At 37.5% G+C, this 16,555-nt stretch overlaps 1 protein-coding gene across 1 annotated transcript in view; it reads right to left on the bottom strand.

The window, feature by feature from the left end:
• The window catches only part of LOC150090398 (Fanconi anemia group D2 protein-like), a 38,508-nt gene that overhangs the window by 19,798 nt on the left and 2,155 nt on the right, over nt 1-16,555 (bottom strand). Inside the window, exons 2-4 of the mRNA XM_090390300.1 lie at nt 13,714-13,824; nt 9,058-9,285; nt 1,675-1,800 (exon numbers count right to left, since the gene is read on the bottom strand). Of these exons, the coding sequence (XP_090246426.1) occupies nt 1,675-1,800; nt 9,058-9,285; nt 13,714-13,824 (465 nt within the window). The remainder of the gene's footprint in view (nt 1-1,674; nt 1,801-9,057; nt 9,286-13,713; nt 13,825-16,555) is intronic.

Below are 16,555 nucleotides of genomic sequence, written 5' to 3'. Positions count from 1 at the left end.
ACGTCATCAACCTTTGCCCCTGGCAGACATACCCTGGTCCTGTTCCACCTATCTTTTTTACAAAGCATGTTCCCCGTTTCCCTGACAATAGAGTCACCAACAACTACTAGTTCCTTCGGGACCAGCGCATTCTGCCTTGGGGTTGTCCCTGTGTCACGCGATGCCCAAGTGCAAGCTCTGGCGTTGATGTGGGCAGCTGAGAGCTTGATGGGCCCCTCAATTTAGTTTCTTCGAGGGCATCCACCCTGTCCTTCAAGCTCTCATATAGGCCCATAAGAACGCCGAGTTGTTGCCTGATATCGATACACTCCTTGCATCGCGCACACACAAAGACATCCCCCTTGGCAGTATCATGTCCCGTACCCGATTGCTCTGCAAACATCAAGCAAACAGTGCATTTTATAAGGCTGTGAGTCAGAGGACAACTGCCCCCCTCAGTTCTGCTCTGAGCCACAGCACTTCCATTAGCTTGAGCCTTTTGCTTTGCTGCTCTAATGTTATTAGTGGAGTTCCTCAGGGTTCAGTGTTGGGTCTGTTGTTGTTTTCGGTGTTTATGAATGATATTGATGATGGTATATCAAATTTAATGTCCAAGTTTGCAGATGATACAAAGCTTGGCAGGGTTGTTAAGGACACTACTGATGCTATGCTGCTGCAACAGGATCTGGAAAGGTTGAACAGATGGGCTGAGAGGTGGCAAATGAAGTTTAACATTGACAAATGTAAAGTACTACATATGGGAAACAGTAACCCCAGAGCAACGTATCAACTCTGCGGTACTACACTGACAGTGGTGGAGAATGAAAAGGACCTGGGGGTAATTGTGCAGGCAGATATGAAGTTCTCTGAGCAGTGCAGACGAGCTGCAAGAGTAGCTCATGGTGTCTTGTCAATGATATACAGGAATTTTTCTAGCAGGGATAAGGAGGTGATTATTCCCTTGTATAAGGCAATGGTTAGGCCACATCTTGAGTACTGTATACAGGTCTGGAAGCCTCATTTCAAGAAGGATGTAGAGCTGCTGGAACGGGTACAGAGAAGGGCAACAAGATTAGTGAATGGAACAAAGGGTTGCTCTTACGAAGAAAGGCTTAAGTTTTGCAAATTACAGAGTCTGGAGACTAGGCACCGGCGAGGTGATCTGATAGAGGTGTATAAGGCCTTCAATGGTTTGAGCATGCTCAATGCCAATGGGTTCTTCCTCTTGCTCGGAATAATCACCTCAGAGGGCATAAATTCAAATTGAGGAAGGACGGATGTCGGATAGATGTGCGGAAATTTGCCTTTGGCCAGCGGGTGGTTGGTTGGTGGAACCGATTTCCATCATTTGTTGTTGAAGTTGATAGCCTAAACAAATTTAAGACTCAACTGGACAGGTATTTCAAACGAACGGAGGGGTGAAATGGGAGTGGTGTGGTTTTTTTTTTTTTTTTGGCTGATGCTGAATAAGCTTGCTTTCTTGCATCATATGCCTCTACTAATGCTAATAAGTACCAGAGGCTAAAAGTTATTCAATGAAATCTATTTTTTTATAGATATATATAATATAATTTATTATTCAAAAGTGGACATGTTTTAAATAATATAAACGGCATTTTCTCCCAGAAAATCCAAAATATTCTAAAGAAAAGTCACCTTTCGATAAAGAAAATAAAATTAATTTTATGAAGTTACTTATTGAGACTAGGAAAAGTAGATGAAGCTGCATCTTTGCTGTCATCCTCTACGATCTCTGGAATAGCTACAGTCGCCAGAACTTCCAATGGGTCAAGAAATTTCTTGTTAAACTTCAAATACACCCTGCACACAAAAATAGAGAAAATTAAATTATAATCAAAGTATGTTTAATTCTGAAAGAATACATTTTTTTTGGGAGGGTACTAATTTTGATTCTTTGTACTGTAGAAGAAAATAACATAAAATGCAAATGACTGAAAAACAGAATACTGTTTATATTACACTAATGGACAAATGTCAGGGTGTCAAATGTTAGGGAAATCAAAACAAAACTGCAAAAAGATTAAGTAATGAGAATGTGTACATCACTGTTCTGATATGTAAATATAATCAGTTTTATAGAACTATTTATTAATTATGTAGTCTTTGTGATTAATAATAATTAGAATATTCAAAGTATAAAAATATTCAGTTCAATTCTGCATGATCCAACATTACAGTACAACAACTCTATTCTGAGTTTATAGTGCCTCAAGATGAAATATTCCAGTGAACTGTAACGCACAGATTGTGAGTGAGAGAGAGAGATTGAATGCAATAATTTGTCTTTCTAACCTCATCACAGAGAAAAATTTATTTCAACTGGTGTCATAAATGTAGAAATGAGTGGGGTGAAAGTTTAATTGAATTGTCATCTGAACAGTCTTGTCATACATTGTGCTGCCACTTTATTAGGTACACCCCTGCTGTGCACACACATATGGTTTGTCCCACAATGTTGCAAGTCACATGACCACAGTTGTGGATATAGATGTAGCAGAACAACCTTTCTAGTATCAGTTAAGCGTACAAACAATAGAAAGAATGGGGAAAAGGAGTGATCTCGCAGACTTCGAACGTGGCATAGTAATAGGTGCAAGACGAGCTGGACAAACCATCTCTGAAACAGCAATTCTCCTGAACTTTTCATGCACCACAGTTTCAAGGGTATATCAAGAATGGTGCAGCAAACAGAAAACATCCTCTCAACAGCAGTCCTGTGGAAGAAAATCACTTGTTGATGAGAGAGGTCAGAGGAGGATGGCTAGAATTGTGCAAGCAAACAGACGGGCCAAAATGTTGCGCATCACGTCAGAATACAACCTTGGTGCGAAGAACAAAATATTGCAATGGACCACTAGTTGCACTTTGTTGTGAACGGGCTACAACAGCTGACGACCACATCATGTACCTTTGTTATCAATGAAGAACAAGAGAGCACGCCTTCTGTGGGCACAGAAACACTAGCACTGGACTATCGAGGATTGGAAAACAGTTGCTTGGTCTGACAAGTTGAAGTTCCTGGTGCATCATGTTGATGGAAGGCTCAGAATTTGGCGAAAACAACATGAATCCATGGACCCGTCATGTCTGATGACTACTGTGCAAGGTGGTGGGGGCAGTGTTATGGTGTGGGGAATGTTTTCTTGGCACATGTTGGGTCCATTCATGCCTATAGATTCACGTCTGAATGCCACATCGTACCTAAACATTGTTGCTGACAAAGTGCATCTGTTCATGTTGACAGTTTATCCTCAGTCAGATGGTTACTTCCAGCAGGATAATGCGCCGGTGCACAAAGCCTGAATCACTATGGAATGGTTCTAGGAACATAATAATGATTTTTCTTTGCTGTAGTGGCCCGCTCAGTCCACGGATCTCAATCCTATTGAACATCTTTGGGATGAGCTGGAAAGGGCTGTTCGCTGCAGGCCTACACCCTGTCGAATCTCAAGGAATTGCGTGACACACTCATGTTTGCATGGTACTCCATTCCTGCACGTTTTCAGCATCTTGTTCAATCCATGCCTAGACAAATTCAGGCTGTTTTGAAGGCTAAAGGAGGCTCAACAAGCTACTAGATAGGTGTACCTAATAAAGTGGCAGCAGAGTGTATGTAACACCTGCTTTCAGCAGCACCCGAGAAGGCTCTACACATGGAAATCTCCTGATCATAAAACAAGGAATCAGACTGATTATATCCTTATGCAGCAAAGGTGGCGTTCCAGTGTAATCACAGCAAAAACACTTCCTGGAGCAGATTGTGGCAGTGATCATCGGCTACTCCACCTCATTCTCAAGCTGAAGCTGAAAAAGATCATGAATAAGGTTTTCCCTAGACAACTGGATGTAGAAAATATTCCAAACGATTATATGCTTGAAACAGGCAATAGTTTTCAAGCTCTATTAGAACTAGATGATGATATGCTGCCTGAGGAAATGTGGGAAAATACAAAAAGCATTATTAAGGATTCAGCAAATAGACACATTAGAGAAAGGTGAAAGATCAGGAAGCCTTGGATTACAGAGCCACTTTTAAACTTATTGAACAGAGAACTGCAAAAGCCCAGGGTGTACAAGGAAATAAAGAGTATCAGGAACTAAGCAAAGGCTGTTTAAGCCAGACAAACAGGATTATATCAATCAAAAGCATAAAGAAATAGAATACTACAACAAATGAAACAACACTAAAAAGATATATGATGCAATTAAGTCCTTAAGACAAAATTTAATGTAATTAAGGACTCCAAAGGGGAAATTTTAACAGAGGAGAACACAATCAAAGGAAGGTGGAAAGAAACTGTGAGCAGCTCTTCATAGCACCTGCTGGCACTAATAATCTGCCATCCCCTTTTCAAGAGTGTGATCATGAACCAGTTCCACTGAAGGAAGAAGTCAAAAAAGGCATCAGAAAACTAACGTGTGGCAAGTCACCTGGAATTGATGAAATTCCAGCAGAATTGATTAAAGCTACAGGTGTGAAGGGCACCAAGTTTTTTCATAAAATTATTGTAAAAATGTGGGAACGGGATGGTGGCCATCAGATTGGAAGAAATCACAGTTTTCATCCCCTTACCAAAAAAAAAGAGATCTGAAAATTTGCTCAAATTACAGGACTATTAGCCTAATTTCTCATGCTAGCAAGATTCTTCTTAAAATCATATTAAACAGAATCTCAAAAAAACTTGAAGAAATGCCAGAAGAGCAAGCAGGCTTCAGAAGGGGTAGAGGAACCAAAGACCAGATCTTAAGTCTACGACTGATCATTGAAAAATGCAAAGAATTCAATGTTCCATTCGTTTTGTGTTTTATAGATTATGCAAAAGCATTTGATTGTGTTCAACGTGAGAAACTATGGGAAACGATGACTATTATAGGTTTCCCAATCCACATAATTTAGCTGATTAAGTTACCGTACCAGGAACAGGAAGGAACTGTGAGAACGAACATGGGAAACACAGACTTTTTCACAATGGTGAAATGGTGTCAGGCAGGGTTGTATTTCGTCACCTCACCTTTTTAATCTTTATGGCGAAGGAATTATGCGTGAAGCTTTGGAAGATTTAGAGACTGGCATCAAAATTGGAGGACTGAAGATAAACAACCTTTGTTATGCAGATGACACTGTGCTAATTTGTAATTCTAAGGATCATCTTAAAGACACTCTGAGAAGATTATGTGAAGCAAGTAAGAAAAAAGGATTGTTTCTGAATGTGTATAAAACTAAAATTATGGTGATTGGTGAAAATCTCGATTCCAGTGAAGTGAAGATTAATGGGCAAGATATCGAAAAAGTTGATGAATTTGATTATTTCGGTCAAGAATAAATAAAAATAGTGACTGCTCAAACAATGTAAAGAGACGACAGGCAATTGCTAAAACGTTGGTCACTGATCTGATAAAATTATGGAGAGATTTGCCCCTAAAGATGAAACTGAGAATCACTGATTCATTAATTTTTCCAGTTGTCACTTATGGATGTGAAGGATGGAATCTGAAAAGCGTTGACAGGAAAAAAAATGGAGGCATTTGAAATGTGGTATTACAGGAGAATACTGCATATTTCTTACTTGGATTGAAGAACAAAGAGTGGGTATTGAATAAAATTGCAGGCCTAAAATTCTTCTTCATAGCATCAACAAAAGAAAACTCTAAGTTTTTTGGTCATATAGAAGGGAAAACTTTCTGTTGAAGAATATAATGGAAGGAAAAACTGAGAGGAAGAGGTGCAGAGGAAGACCCGCAACTAGGTGGAAGGATGGGATCAGTGAACTTCTGGGCATAACACTTTGCGATGTTGCTCGTACAGCACATGATCGATGCAGTTGGAGGAATTTGTTAGCATTAGCATTAGTAGAGGCATTTGATGCAAGAAAGCAAGCTTATGCAGCATCAGCCAAAAAAAAAAAAAAAAAAACCACTTCCACTTCACCCCTCTGTTCGTTCAAAATATCTGTCCAGATGAGCCTTAAACTTATTTAGGCTATCAACTTCCACAACAAGGGATGGAAGTCTGTTCCACCAACCAACCACCCGCTGGCTAAAGGCAAATTTCCGCACGTCTATCCTACATCTGTCTTTCCTCAATTTGAATTTATGCCCTCTCAGGTGATTATTCTGAGCGAGAGTAAGAATCCCATCAGCACTGAGCATGCTCAAACCATTCAAGGCTTTATACACCTCTATCAGATCACCTCGCTGGTGCCTAGTCTCCAGACACTGTAATTTGCAAAACTTAAGCCTTTCTTCATAAGAGCACCCCTTTGTTCCATTCAATAATCTTGTTGCCCTTCTCTGTACTCTTTCCAGCAGCCCTACATCCTTCTTGAAATGAGGCCTCCAGACCTGTATACAGTACTCTAGGCATGGCCTGACCATTGCCTTATACAAGGGAATAATCACCTCCTTATCCCTGCTAGAAAAATTCCTGTATATCATTGACAGGATACTAGGAGCTACTCTTGCAAACCGTCTGCACTGCTCAGAAAACTTCATATTTGCCTGCACAATTACCCCTAGGTCCTTTTCGTTCTCTACTACTGTCAGTGTAGTACCACAGAGTTGATACGTCACTCTGGGGTTACTGCTTCCCATATGTAGTACTTTACATTTGTCAATGTTAAACTTCATTTGCCACCTCTCAGCCCATCTGCTCAACCTTTCCAGATCCTGTTGCAGCAGCATAGTGTCAGTAGTGTCCTTGACAACCCTGCCTACCTTTGTATCGTCTGCAAACTTCGACATTAAGCTTGATATACCATCATCAATATCATTTATGAATACAGAAAACAATAATGGACCCAACACTGAGCCCTGAGGGACTCCACTAATAACATTAGTCCACGACGAGCAGTGTCCATTGATCACCACTCTCTGTCTTCTCCCCCTCAGCCACCCCTTTATCCACAGCAGCAATTTGCCTCCAATGTCACACTGCTCCAATTTGTGCAGCAGTCTTCCATGTGCAACAGTATCAAAAGCCTTTCTAAGATCCAAGTATATAATATCCAAGTTATTCCCTGCATCCAGTTCCTTTGTGACTGCATCATGGTATCCAATCAAATTGGTCAGGCAAGACTTCCCCTTAACAAAACCATGCTGTGTCCGAGCTATAGCTGAAGTCTTGTCTAAATGATCCTGCAGTGCTTCTTTAACTAGTGCCTCCATTAATTTTCCTGGAACAGAAGTTAAACTCACAGGTCTATAATTACTTGTGTCAGCCTTTGATCCTCCTTTGTGAATTGGGGTGACATTTGCACATCTCCAGTCTGTGGGTACCTCCCCTGAGTCCAAGGAAGCTCTCATAATTATGGCTAATTGATTGCTTACTTCCTTTGCTGCCTCCTTTAATATAACTGGATAGATCCCATCCACCCCGGGTGCCTTTCTTGTGCTTATCTTCAACAATTTCTCCTCCACTTTACTCTCAGTTATTACAAGATTCTCTAGCTTACTGCTAGAGTTGAATACACCTCTGGCTTTCCTCTCGCTAAATAACTCCTCATGTGTGAATGTCGATGCAAAATATTCATTTAGTTTGTTAGCTACCTGAGCCAGATCATCAACAGTTGACCCATCGATATCAAGTGGACCAATCTGATTCATCCCCTTCCTTCTAGAGTTTACATAAGTAAAGAACTCTTTGCTGTTTTTCTTTGCATCCCATGCCAAAGATTTCTCGTAATCTGCCATCGCCTGCCTAACCTCCTTTGTAACTTGGTTACAGATCAACTTGTATCTATCATAGGCTTCTGTGTCATGTGTTAATTTGTATGTATCCCATGCATGTTGTTGGTGGCCACAACAGCCCCTCAGGGAGCTATGTGACTGGAAGAAGAAGAAAAAGTCATAAATGTCTCAATGGGACCCAAGAGCAATGTGACAAAAAAGGTAGAATTTGATATTCACAGATAGGTCCAGATTCTTTCTGCAGTTGTATTCTCAACATATTCTCATCTGAAGATGTGGGAGAGGGGAATCAGAGAAAGGTGTTAAAATGTAGGAGGTGAGCTGGTGGTCTGGGCAGTTTCAATACAGAATGCATGTGCATGAAAGAAATGCATATGCACATTTGAAACAGGATCTTTGATATATAGGAATGAAATCCTTGAACCTTATTTCAGACTATGTAGAGGTTCAGTAACCTCACAGTTCCTTTGAGCAACAATGATTCTATCCCCCATGAAGAGGAGGACTCACTTTCTTCAGAGTAAGAATATTACCAACAAGATCTGTAGATGTGAATTCCACTGAGTATATATGGGATGCTCTGAGACAATCATTACCCCCCACCACCTTTCCCAGAACCTTACAGGAATTACAAACTGCTCTCTCGAAAAAGTTGACTTCAATACCACCAGGGCTTTGAAACTCTCTTGGAGAGCAGGAGAGCCAACTGTGAATGTTTCCTGGTGTCAGAGGGTAATGATACCTATTAAGATCTATAACCATCTTTGGTATATTTATTTTAGGATATGTATAAGATAATTTCCATATTTCAGAAATGGCATGCTTTATTCTAAGTTTGCAAATGGTACTATTACATCATAACATAATGTATTTCCATGCCAAATTTCACTGACATATCAGTTATTTTTACCAACTATTCACTTTTTTTCATGAACACCTTAACTTTTGTTCATTTTTGTTCAACTTCTGTATATAGTTTTATATACAAAATAATTTTGGATATAGTTATTATACAATAATAGAAAAAAGAATTGTAAAGAAACTATTATCAATATGTAATACTAATAACTTTATTTTCACCACATCAACATTTAATTAAGTTATATTCAATACTAATACAATAATCACTAGCAGTCGGGTGGAATGGATCTATTATAACGAGGCCTGTTACTAACTTATAAAAAATATTCACTTTCATTCACATAACAAATAGTTAACAGGCTATATACCTTCTTTATCAAATAGAAGAAAAAATATATATTATCTATGTAAAACTAGAATTTTTATAATCTAAATGAAAATAAAATGGTATAGATACAGTATTCCACTGTACAATATATAACAATGTAAGGGGGAAAGAAAACTACTTACGTTAAAAGGTAGAGAATACCTTCGTTGGCTTTGGCACCAGTTTCCCTCTGTCCAGGTGATTTTAGCCAAGTTCGTTTCAAGAAATTTTCAGCTGTAGTTACAAGCAAATCAATGGCAGAATCAGTGTCATCATGAATTACTAATGTCTCAATTAGTTTTGTAAGCATTACAGCAACACCCAAGTTTACTATGGAATCAACAAACTTTCCAAGGTACAAGACAGAACGTCTATTAAAAAAATACAGTTATGAATTCTTTAAGTTAGCACACAGTATAAAAGTTAAAGTGATCAACAGCAGAAAAACTATTTCTGAAATAAACTTATAAAAATAATATAATCATGCGAAAAAATTTTTATTTTGTTGCACAGAGCATTAAACTACAATACATAAATAAGCTTTCGGCTGGATGGCAGCCTTCATCGGATTAAAATACTTGAATGGCAGTTGGAAGAGAGATGCACTGCCAGGATGGTGCGTGAGGCGCGTGGTTAATTGTTTGTTGATGTTTGTGGCTGTGACGTATGGTGGTGACGTGGCCAGCGTTTGTCTATGGATAGAATTACTGACTCTGTGATGGGATTAACTTGACAACCACTGTTCCTGTTCATAGAGGTATCCGAGCATTTTATATTTAACGATTCCAACCAGGTACGCCTTAGGTAATGGTGGGACCTGTCCACAACCACGACATCGCGGTGTGGGTCGATGTCGTGGTGGGTTGTCCAGACATGCTCGGCGATAGCTGAGTGTTCCACATCTGCCAAACGGATTGCCCTTTCACCACGCGCCTCACGCACCATCCTGGCAGTGCATCTCTCTTCCAACTGCCATTCAAGTATTTTAATCCGATGAAGGCTGCCATCCAGCCGAAAGCTTATTTATGTATTGTAGTTTAATGCTCTGTGCAACAAAATAAAAATTTTTTCGCATTATGAATCCGGAGCACATAGGCCTCTTTTATTAATATAATCAATTTTTCTGGGTGCATGCATATTATCACTGTTACAGACAACCTGAGTTACATAAAATGTGTCACACAAAGTAAGAAATTGAAGACAGAAAAACAACATGATCTGAAGAAACAAAAATTGTTTCAGTATGGGGGGGGAATGTACTCTGTCAGTAAAAATACATGACTGAATAATATTCAGAAACATGAAACCTCATGTTTTAAAATACCTGTACTATACATATATGATAATACAATGGCTAAGTGCATTTATGCATTATCAAAAAACCTTCAACAACTGTAAATGTACCTGTGTAAATCTACCCTTTAGTATATTGAAAATGATAATGTGCAAAAAATAATAATGTAAAAGACTGATTAATATAGCTTACTGAAAGGTCTCAAGCAAAAATTGCTTAGGTTCTGAGGTTTTATTTACATAAATTATGTTCCTAACATTTTCTTTATAAACGCACACAATCCAACTTGGATCACAAAGGGCATTCAATATGGCTACACGGTCCAATTAACATTATGGAAACTTTTCAAAAATCCAATGTTTTATATCCCCTTGTATTTTTATATCATTAGATAAATTTTTACATAAAATATCCCAGTCCAGCCAGCATTTTTATCTTTTGTGAATATCACAATTCTGAGATCATAACTTAAAAATTTATAATATAAACACTTATACACCATGTATTAGCATTAGTATTAGTACAAGCAGTTCCCAACTTTACAAGTTAATTCGTTCCTAGTGCGTGCTCGTAAAGTGGGAATTTATTTTCCATAGACATAATGTTAAAAATAGGGGTTACGTTATCAACAATGAAATTAATTAGCTAATTAGTTTATGTTCAAACAATGATCGATTTATCCAAAGAAATTAAAACGTAGCCTGTAAAATCAGCAAATTATGATAATAGAGAAATTATTTATGACTTACAAATGTTAAAGAATGCTTATTCTTTACCATCATCATCGACTAAATGCACACTCGTTGATCACTCATTATTGGCTTGGCACTCATTGGTTTGTTGCACAAGGTATATTACTGTAAAATCTGTATTAAGAAACACTGTCTGCTCTTAATTCAATTATTTCTACTCTCTCTTAAAAGCTCACACTGTGACATTTTATTATTGTTTACATTAAACTGCAAAGTTATAGTGCCTATAGTTTTTTGGTTTTATATAGGTCATTAAAACAAAAACTATAGGCAATGAGAGTCCCAAGATTTTTTGAAGTGGGGGAGGCTAAAGTAGCATTCTGTGGAATCATTGAGCTTTAATCATCTTATAGCAGCAAAAAAAAAAAAAAAAATTATCATGGGGAAGGAAAGAGGCTATTGCTCTTTAACCCTTATCTGGGACTGCTACTGCCTAAAGGTGATGATGATGATGCAATATGTGTAAATGGAAGGCTATGATTACATATTCCTTGTTGCCTGTTTAACACTATTGCAAATTGTTTTCTCTTTAAACAATGCGGCAAAATGGAGATATATTTACTATAAGAAACTGATAATCTCAAAAGGCTTCTTTTTTGAGTATCCAAAAAGAAAACATTCAAGAGTTCAGGTTTCAGATCCTACCTCAAAAGGAGGAACTTTTATAGCCCATTTTTGGATCATGGCTGAGTTGACCGGTTTACAATTGTACAAAAATGTACAAAAATTGTACAAAAGCTGGTAAGTTTTACCACAAAACTTATCAGCTGTTGTTCAAGGAATTGATCATATGATAAGATTATGTACTTGCACTGACTGAGAGTTAATAAATAGATTTTTCTACTATGATGATCACATTGCACCCTATACAGGGTATTTCAAAAGTGATGGTCAATAATTTAAAGGTGAACTGTACAGACTTGTTTGTTTAGGTTAAGTTATGCTCATTCTCTCTCTTTCCCCTTTCTCAATGTTCTGAGATGGAGCAGGCATACTAGTACTTGTCAAAGGATAGTCAACATGGAAAGAGATTACAGCAACAAAGAGTACGCTGACATGCACTTCAAGTATGGTAAAGCCAACAGCAGTACACTCGAGGTTGCACGTTTGTACCAAGAAGCATTTCCCCACCGAAGGCAGCTCAACAGGCACAAACTCATCAGAGTACATCAACACCTTAGAGGACATGGACGCTTTGCACATGGATTACGAGCAGGTAGGCCCAGAAGCACCTGATGTTGAGGAAAGGGTGTTAGAAAGAATAGAACAAAATCCAGGAATTTCGACAAGGAGGGTTGCTCTGCAAGAGCGTGTATTGAGTCATAGCAGTGTGTGGTGAATTTTACATCACCAATTACTGTACCCCTACCGTATCCAGCGTATACAAGATCTCAGCAATACAGACTACCCTCCCAGAGTGCTCCCATAGTCAGTGGCAGATCTTAACAGAAAATGTGCATTATCTCCAAAATGGTTCATTTGCGGCCCGATGTTCACTGGGACTTTTTTTTGCTTATTTTAATTTCACCTTTAAATTATTGACCATCATTTTTGAAACACCCTGTATTATAGCTTTTCTGTAAAAGCCTTCCTTGGGGGATGAATTAATTACTGTTAATATATCAGGGTTACACAACTAGGTGAAACATGACCCTTTGCAGTTAGCACAGTGATTACAATTGTATTTCTTTCATACCATGTAGAAAAAGGCCTGAATTCAAATCCCATTAACATGGGAGGAATTTTATTAGTTTTTTTAATGTTGTGGATGGACTAGTTGGTCTTGGGTAGGGGGAAATGCATTATTTAATCCTCCTTTTCACTCAAGCAAACCAACTGAAGAACACACATGCACACAAACTCTAAAATAACATGAGAGTATATCACCATTTTTCATAACAACAAGAACAGAAGACCCTTCAAACAAAAGAATCTGTGTGCTACTTAACAAAATTTTTGCATAATAATTTAAAAAACTATATGTAAGATGCTTCACAAAAAAAGAGTGAATATGCTATTTGCCTAAAGTTCAGGGAATAATCATGCCAACTCAAGACTTGCTGGTCTCTCATACACAGATTCAAGACTTGCTGGTTGGCATACATAATGAATCAAAGTGAACAATCCAGCAGTATACATAAGAAAAACTTCAAACATAAACTGATAACAAAAGTACACATACCTTTAACCCATAACACTGGGCCATGATTACCATAAACAATACAGATTGAAGGATTAATTTCAATACAGGGATTGAAATAATTTGGAATTTGTACACATTTTTGTGTTGAATTTGCCCTGCAAATGCTTAGGTCACTCTGCTGAGTTTTAGGCAAATAGTAGATTTACCTTTTAGATAATGCTATTTACATAAAACAGTATTAGCGAATTGTAGAAGACAGTGCTGCCTCTAATGTGAGACACCCAAGACTTGATGGTTAAGTCAGCCTCTTTGAAAAGAGGACCAATGAATTCTCAAGACAGTAACTGGACACAATAAAAACTATAGGCAATGACAGTTCCAGGATTTTTTGAAGGGGAAAGCTAAAGTAGCATTCTGTGGAAACATTGAGCTTTAATCATCTTGAAGCAGCAAAAAAAAAAAAGTTTTTATCTAATGTAGATAATTTATCAATGTAGACATGTGGAATTATTATAACAATAATGCAAGCTTTACTACTTTCTTGTAACTAATTGATGATAAATGTTTAAACTTTTTAAAATTAGAATTGCAGTTACACTTTTCAACTCACCTAATCATATCATGCAGTGAGGAAATTCCAGTTTGCTCTCCAAGTCTAGTAGCTAAAATTCTTATGGCACCTTTCAGCTTATCTTGATTTTCTACTGAAACAAATCCTTTCCTGAAACAGGGGATAAAAATTGTACCTACAAAGTACATAAATAAATAAATAAATAAATTTACAGCCATTGTCAATCCACTGCGGGATGGAAGTCTCCTCAACAACCGCTGAGTGGTCTAGAGTGGGAGTGCTAGAGCACTCCCACTCTAGAGCTGTTAGTGCTAGAGCACTCTAGAGTGCTCTACCACTAACAGCTTACAGAGGCTGTTGAGATCAAATATTGGTAAATGCAAGTGCTTGCATTTGGATAATGTATTGTAAGTGAAACAAACTCTAGGCAGTTTATAACAAAATTGATTCAGGAGTAATTTTACAGTCTGATGTAAAGTTCTCTGAGCTGTATAATCAGACTGCTAAGACAGCGCATGAGAGTTCTGTCAATGATAAAAAAAAAGGAATTTTGTCCATAGTAATAAAACCTTGCAGATGATGTAAAGGAAGAATGGTTAATTATCAGTGTCAAGCAGCACTCCTTCAGGGTAACTTGGATAGGCCTTCAAGGACAGTCAGAAAAGTAGTCATATGTTTTAATACAGCAAAATTAAGGTTTTAAAATAACACTTGGCAAATAACAACCCAAAAATAATTAAATTAGCAAATAGTAAAATGTAAGGTTTTAAAATAACAACACTTGGCAAATAACAACTCAAAAATAATTAAAACACTTGTTGGAACTGAATTAAAAAAGAGTAGAGATAGGAAGATTTAAAGGGATTTGGGAGTTATGATTAGGGGGGGTGAACATGAAGTTCTCTGAGAAATGTAGACAACATGTGGCAATGAAGACCCATGGTGTCATTTAGATGATTCATCAAATATTTGCACATAAATAAGAGGTAAGAAGGTCATAACCCCATTATATAAGGCAATAGTAAGGCTGCACAGTAAGGCATTAAGGGTTCCGTAGTGGAGTGGTCAAGCGCAGGAGTGCAGTAGCACACGCTCTTTGAGTAGACCGGGGTTCAAGCCCTGGCTGCTGAATACGGTCGATCTGCCAACCTGCACTGGATCAGCATGGCAGATTATGGTCCATTTCCCTCAGCACGAATTGTTGAGGAGGCTTCCATCCTGTAGTGGGTTGATAATGGCTGCAGTTTACCCTTTTTTTAAAGGCTGCACCTGGAATATGTGTTTTAATTTAATAAAGGGTTTGCTATTAAATTAATAATTTAGTTTTACACAAAACAAATACAGAAAGTGCACCTGAAAAAAAACTGAGCTTTTTGAAAGAATGCAAAGATGTGTAACCTGCTTGATAAGATCTGCAAAAGGGGCACATGTATGAGGAAAATTTGAGTATATAGGCTATAGAGCTGGCAAAGAGGCACCTCAAAGGAGAGGTGAGATCTGAGAGGGATAAAGTGAATGAAGGTGAAATTATCACTGATATAAATGATTCCAGAGCTAGATGTCATAAATTCAATAGAAAGAGAGCTTTAGACTGGACTGTAGGAAGTTTTCTTTTAGCCAGTGAGTTGTTAATTAATGAAATAAGTTACCACTGTAGTCAGTTAAAAATGGCAGCTTGGAGAAAATAAAGGGCAGCTAGATAGTTACCAATTGAGAAGGAACACATATAGGTTGTTTATTTTCTTTTTAATTTTTATATATTTTTTATTGTTACTATTCATTTTAATTATTATATTTTACTTTTTTTTATTTAGTTATTTTAATTTTAATCAGTGGAGCAAAAAAATGCCTGTGGCTTCCTTGCACTGTAATGGCTAACACTAATACTAAAAGATGATTATAAGTGAATATTTGCATAGGAGTTTGGAAATCTAATTTTCAGACAGGGACAAGTTACTTTTAAAACAAACTACATTAAATTTGTTGGCTGATAAAAGTAATTAAGTTTAGTTAAAAATTGCTCTGAGGAAAGAAAGAAAGTATCAAGTTATCTTTATGAAAATATTCTTGTATAAGTAGGGCATAGCCTCATTCTGTAAATAGCACTGAACAAATTAGGTTTGCTACTTATTAACCAATGATGAAATCACAAAAAATATGGAAATTGTGGTATGAGTAATGACATACACTTTAAATAAATAGCAACATACTTCTCCATTGGAGCAGTGCTTTTTATTTAGAGTTCCATACTTACTGAGGCAATATGTGGTGAGGTGTTCCTCTGCAATGAGACTGATGAGGAACAGCATTATACATCCATAACTGGAGCAAGGCTTTTCATTTAGAGTGTATACTGCAATACTTCAATAAATTTAAAATTGAGAAAGGAGTTCGACAAGGAGACATTATCTCCAAAGTTGTTTACTGCTTCCCTTGAGGACACTTTCATAAGATTGGACTGGTCGCAGAAAGGAGTCAATGTGAATGGAGAGTACTTAAACCATTTATGATTTGCAGATGACATTTTGATCATAAGCCATGATCCTGAAAATCTTAATCAGTTATGCAGATTTAGTAAGGATTTTGGACTAAAGATGAATATGGTGAAAACAAAAGTAATGATGAACAAGTATGCCACAGAAAGGGATATAATCACTGAAGGAGCAGAAATTAAAAAGATGGATTCATTTACTCATCTTGGACAAGTCATTAGACAGTATTCAGGAAATATAGTCACATACTGAACAGCAATATCCCAATTTGTCTAAAATATAAAATAATAAACCAATGTATACTCTCCACCTTGACTTATTTATGGAATCTTGGACACTTCAGAAAAGAATGGAAAAGAAGCTTAAAACTACACAGTGATGAATGGAAT

This window comes from Mastigoproctus giganteus, chromosome 2 (genome assembly GCF_048544385.1).
Source record: "Mastigoproctus giganteus isolate SK-2022 chromosome 2, ASM4854438v1, whole genome shotgun sequence".
Taxonomy (NCBI): domain Eukaryota; kingdom Metazoa; phylum Arthropoda; class Arachnida; order Uropygi; family Thelyphonidae; genus Mastigoproctus; species Mastigoproctus giganteus.
Note: the sequence above shows the minus strand (reverse complement) of the source record. Positions and strands in the feature narration are given on the sequence as shown.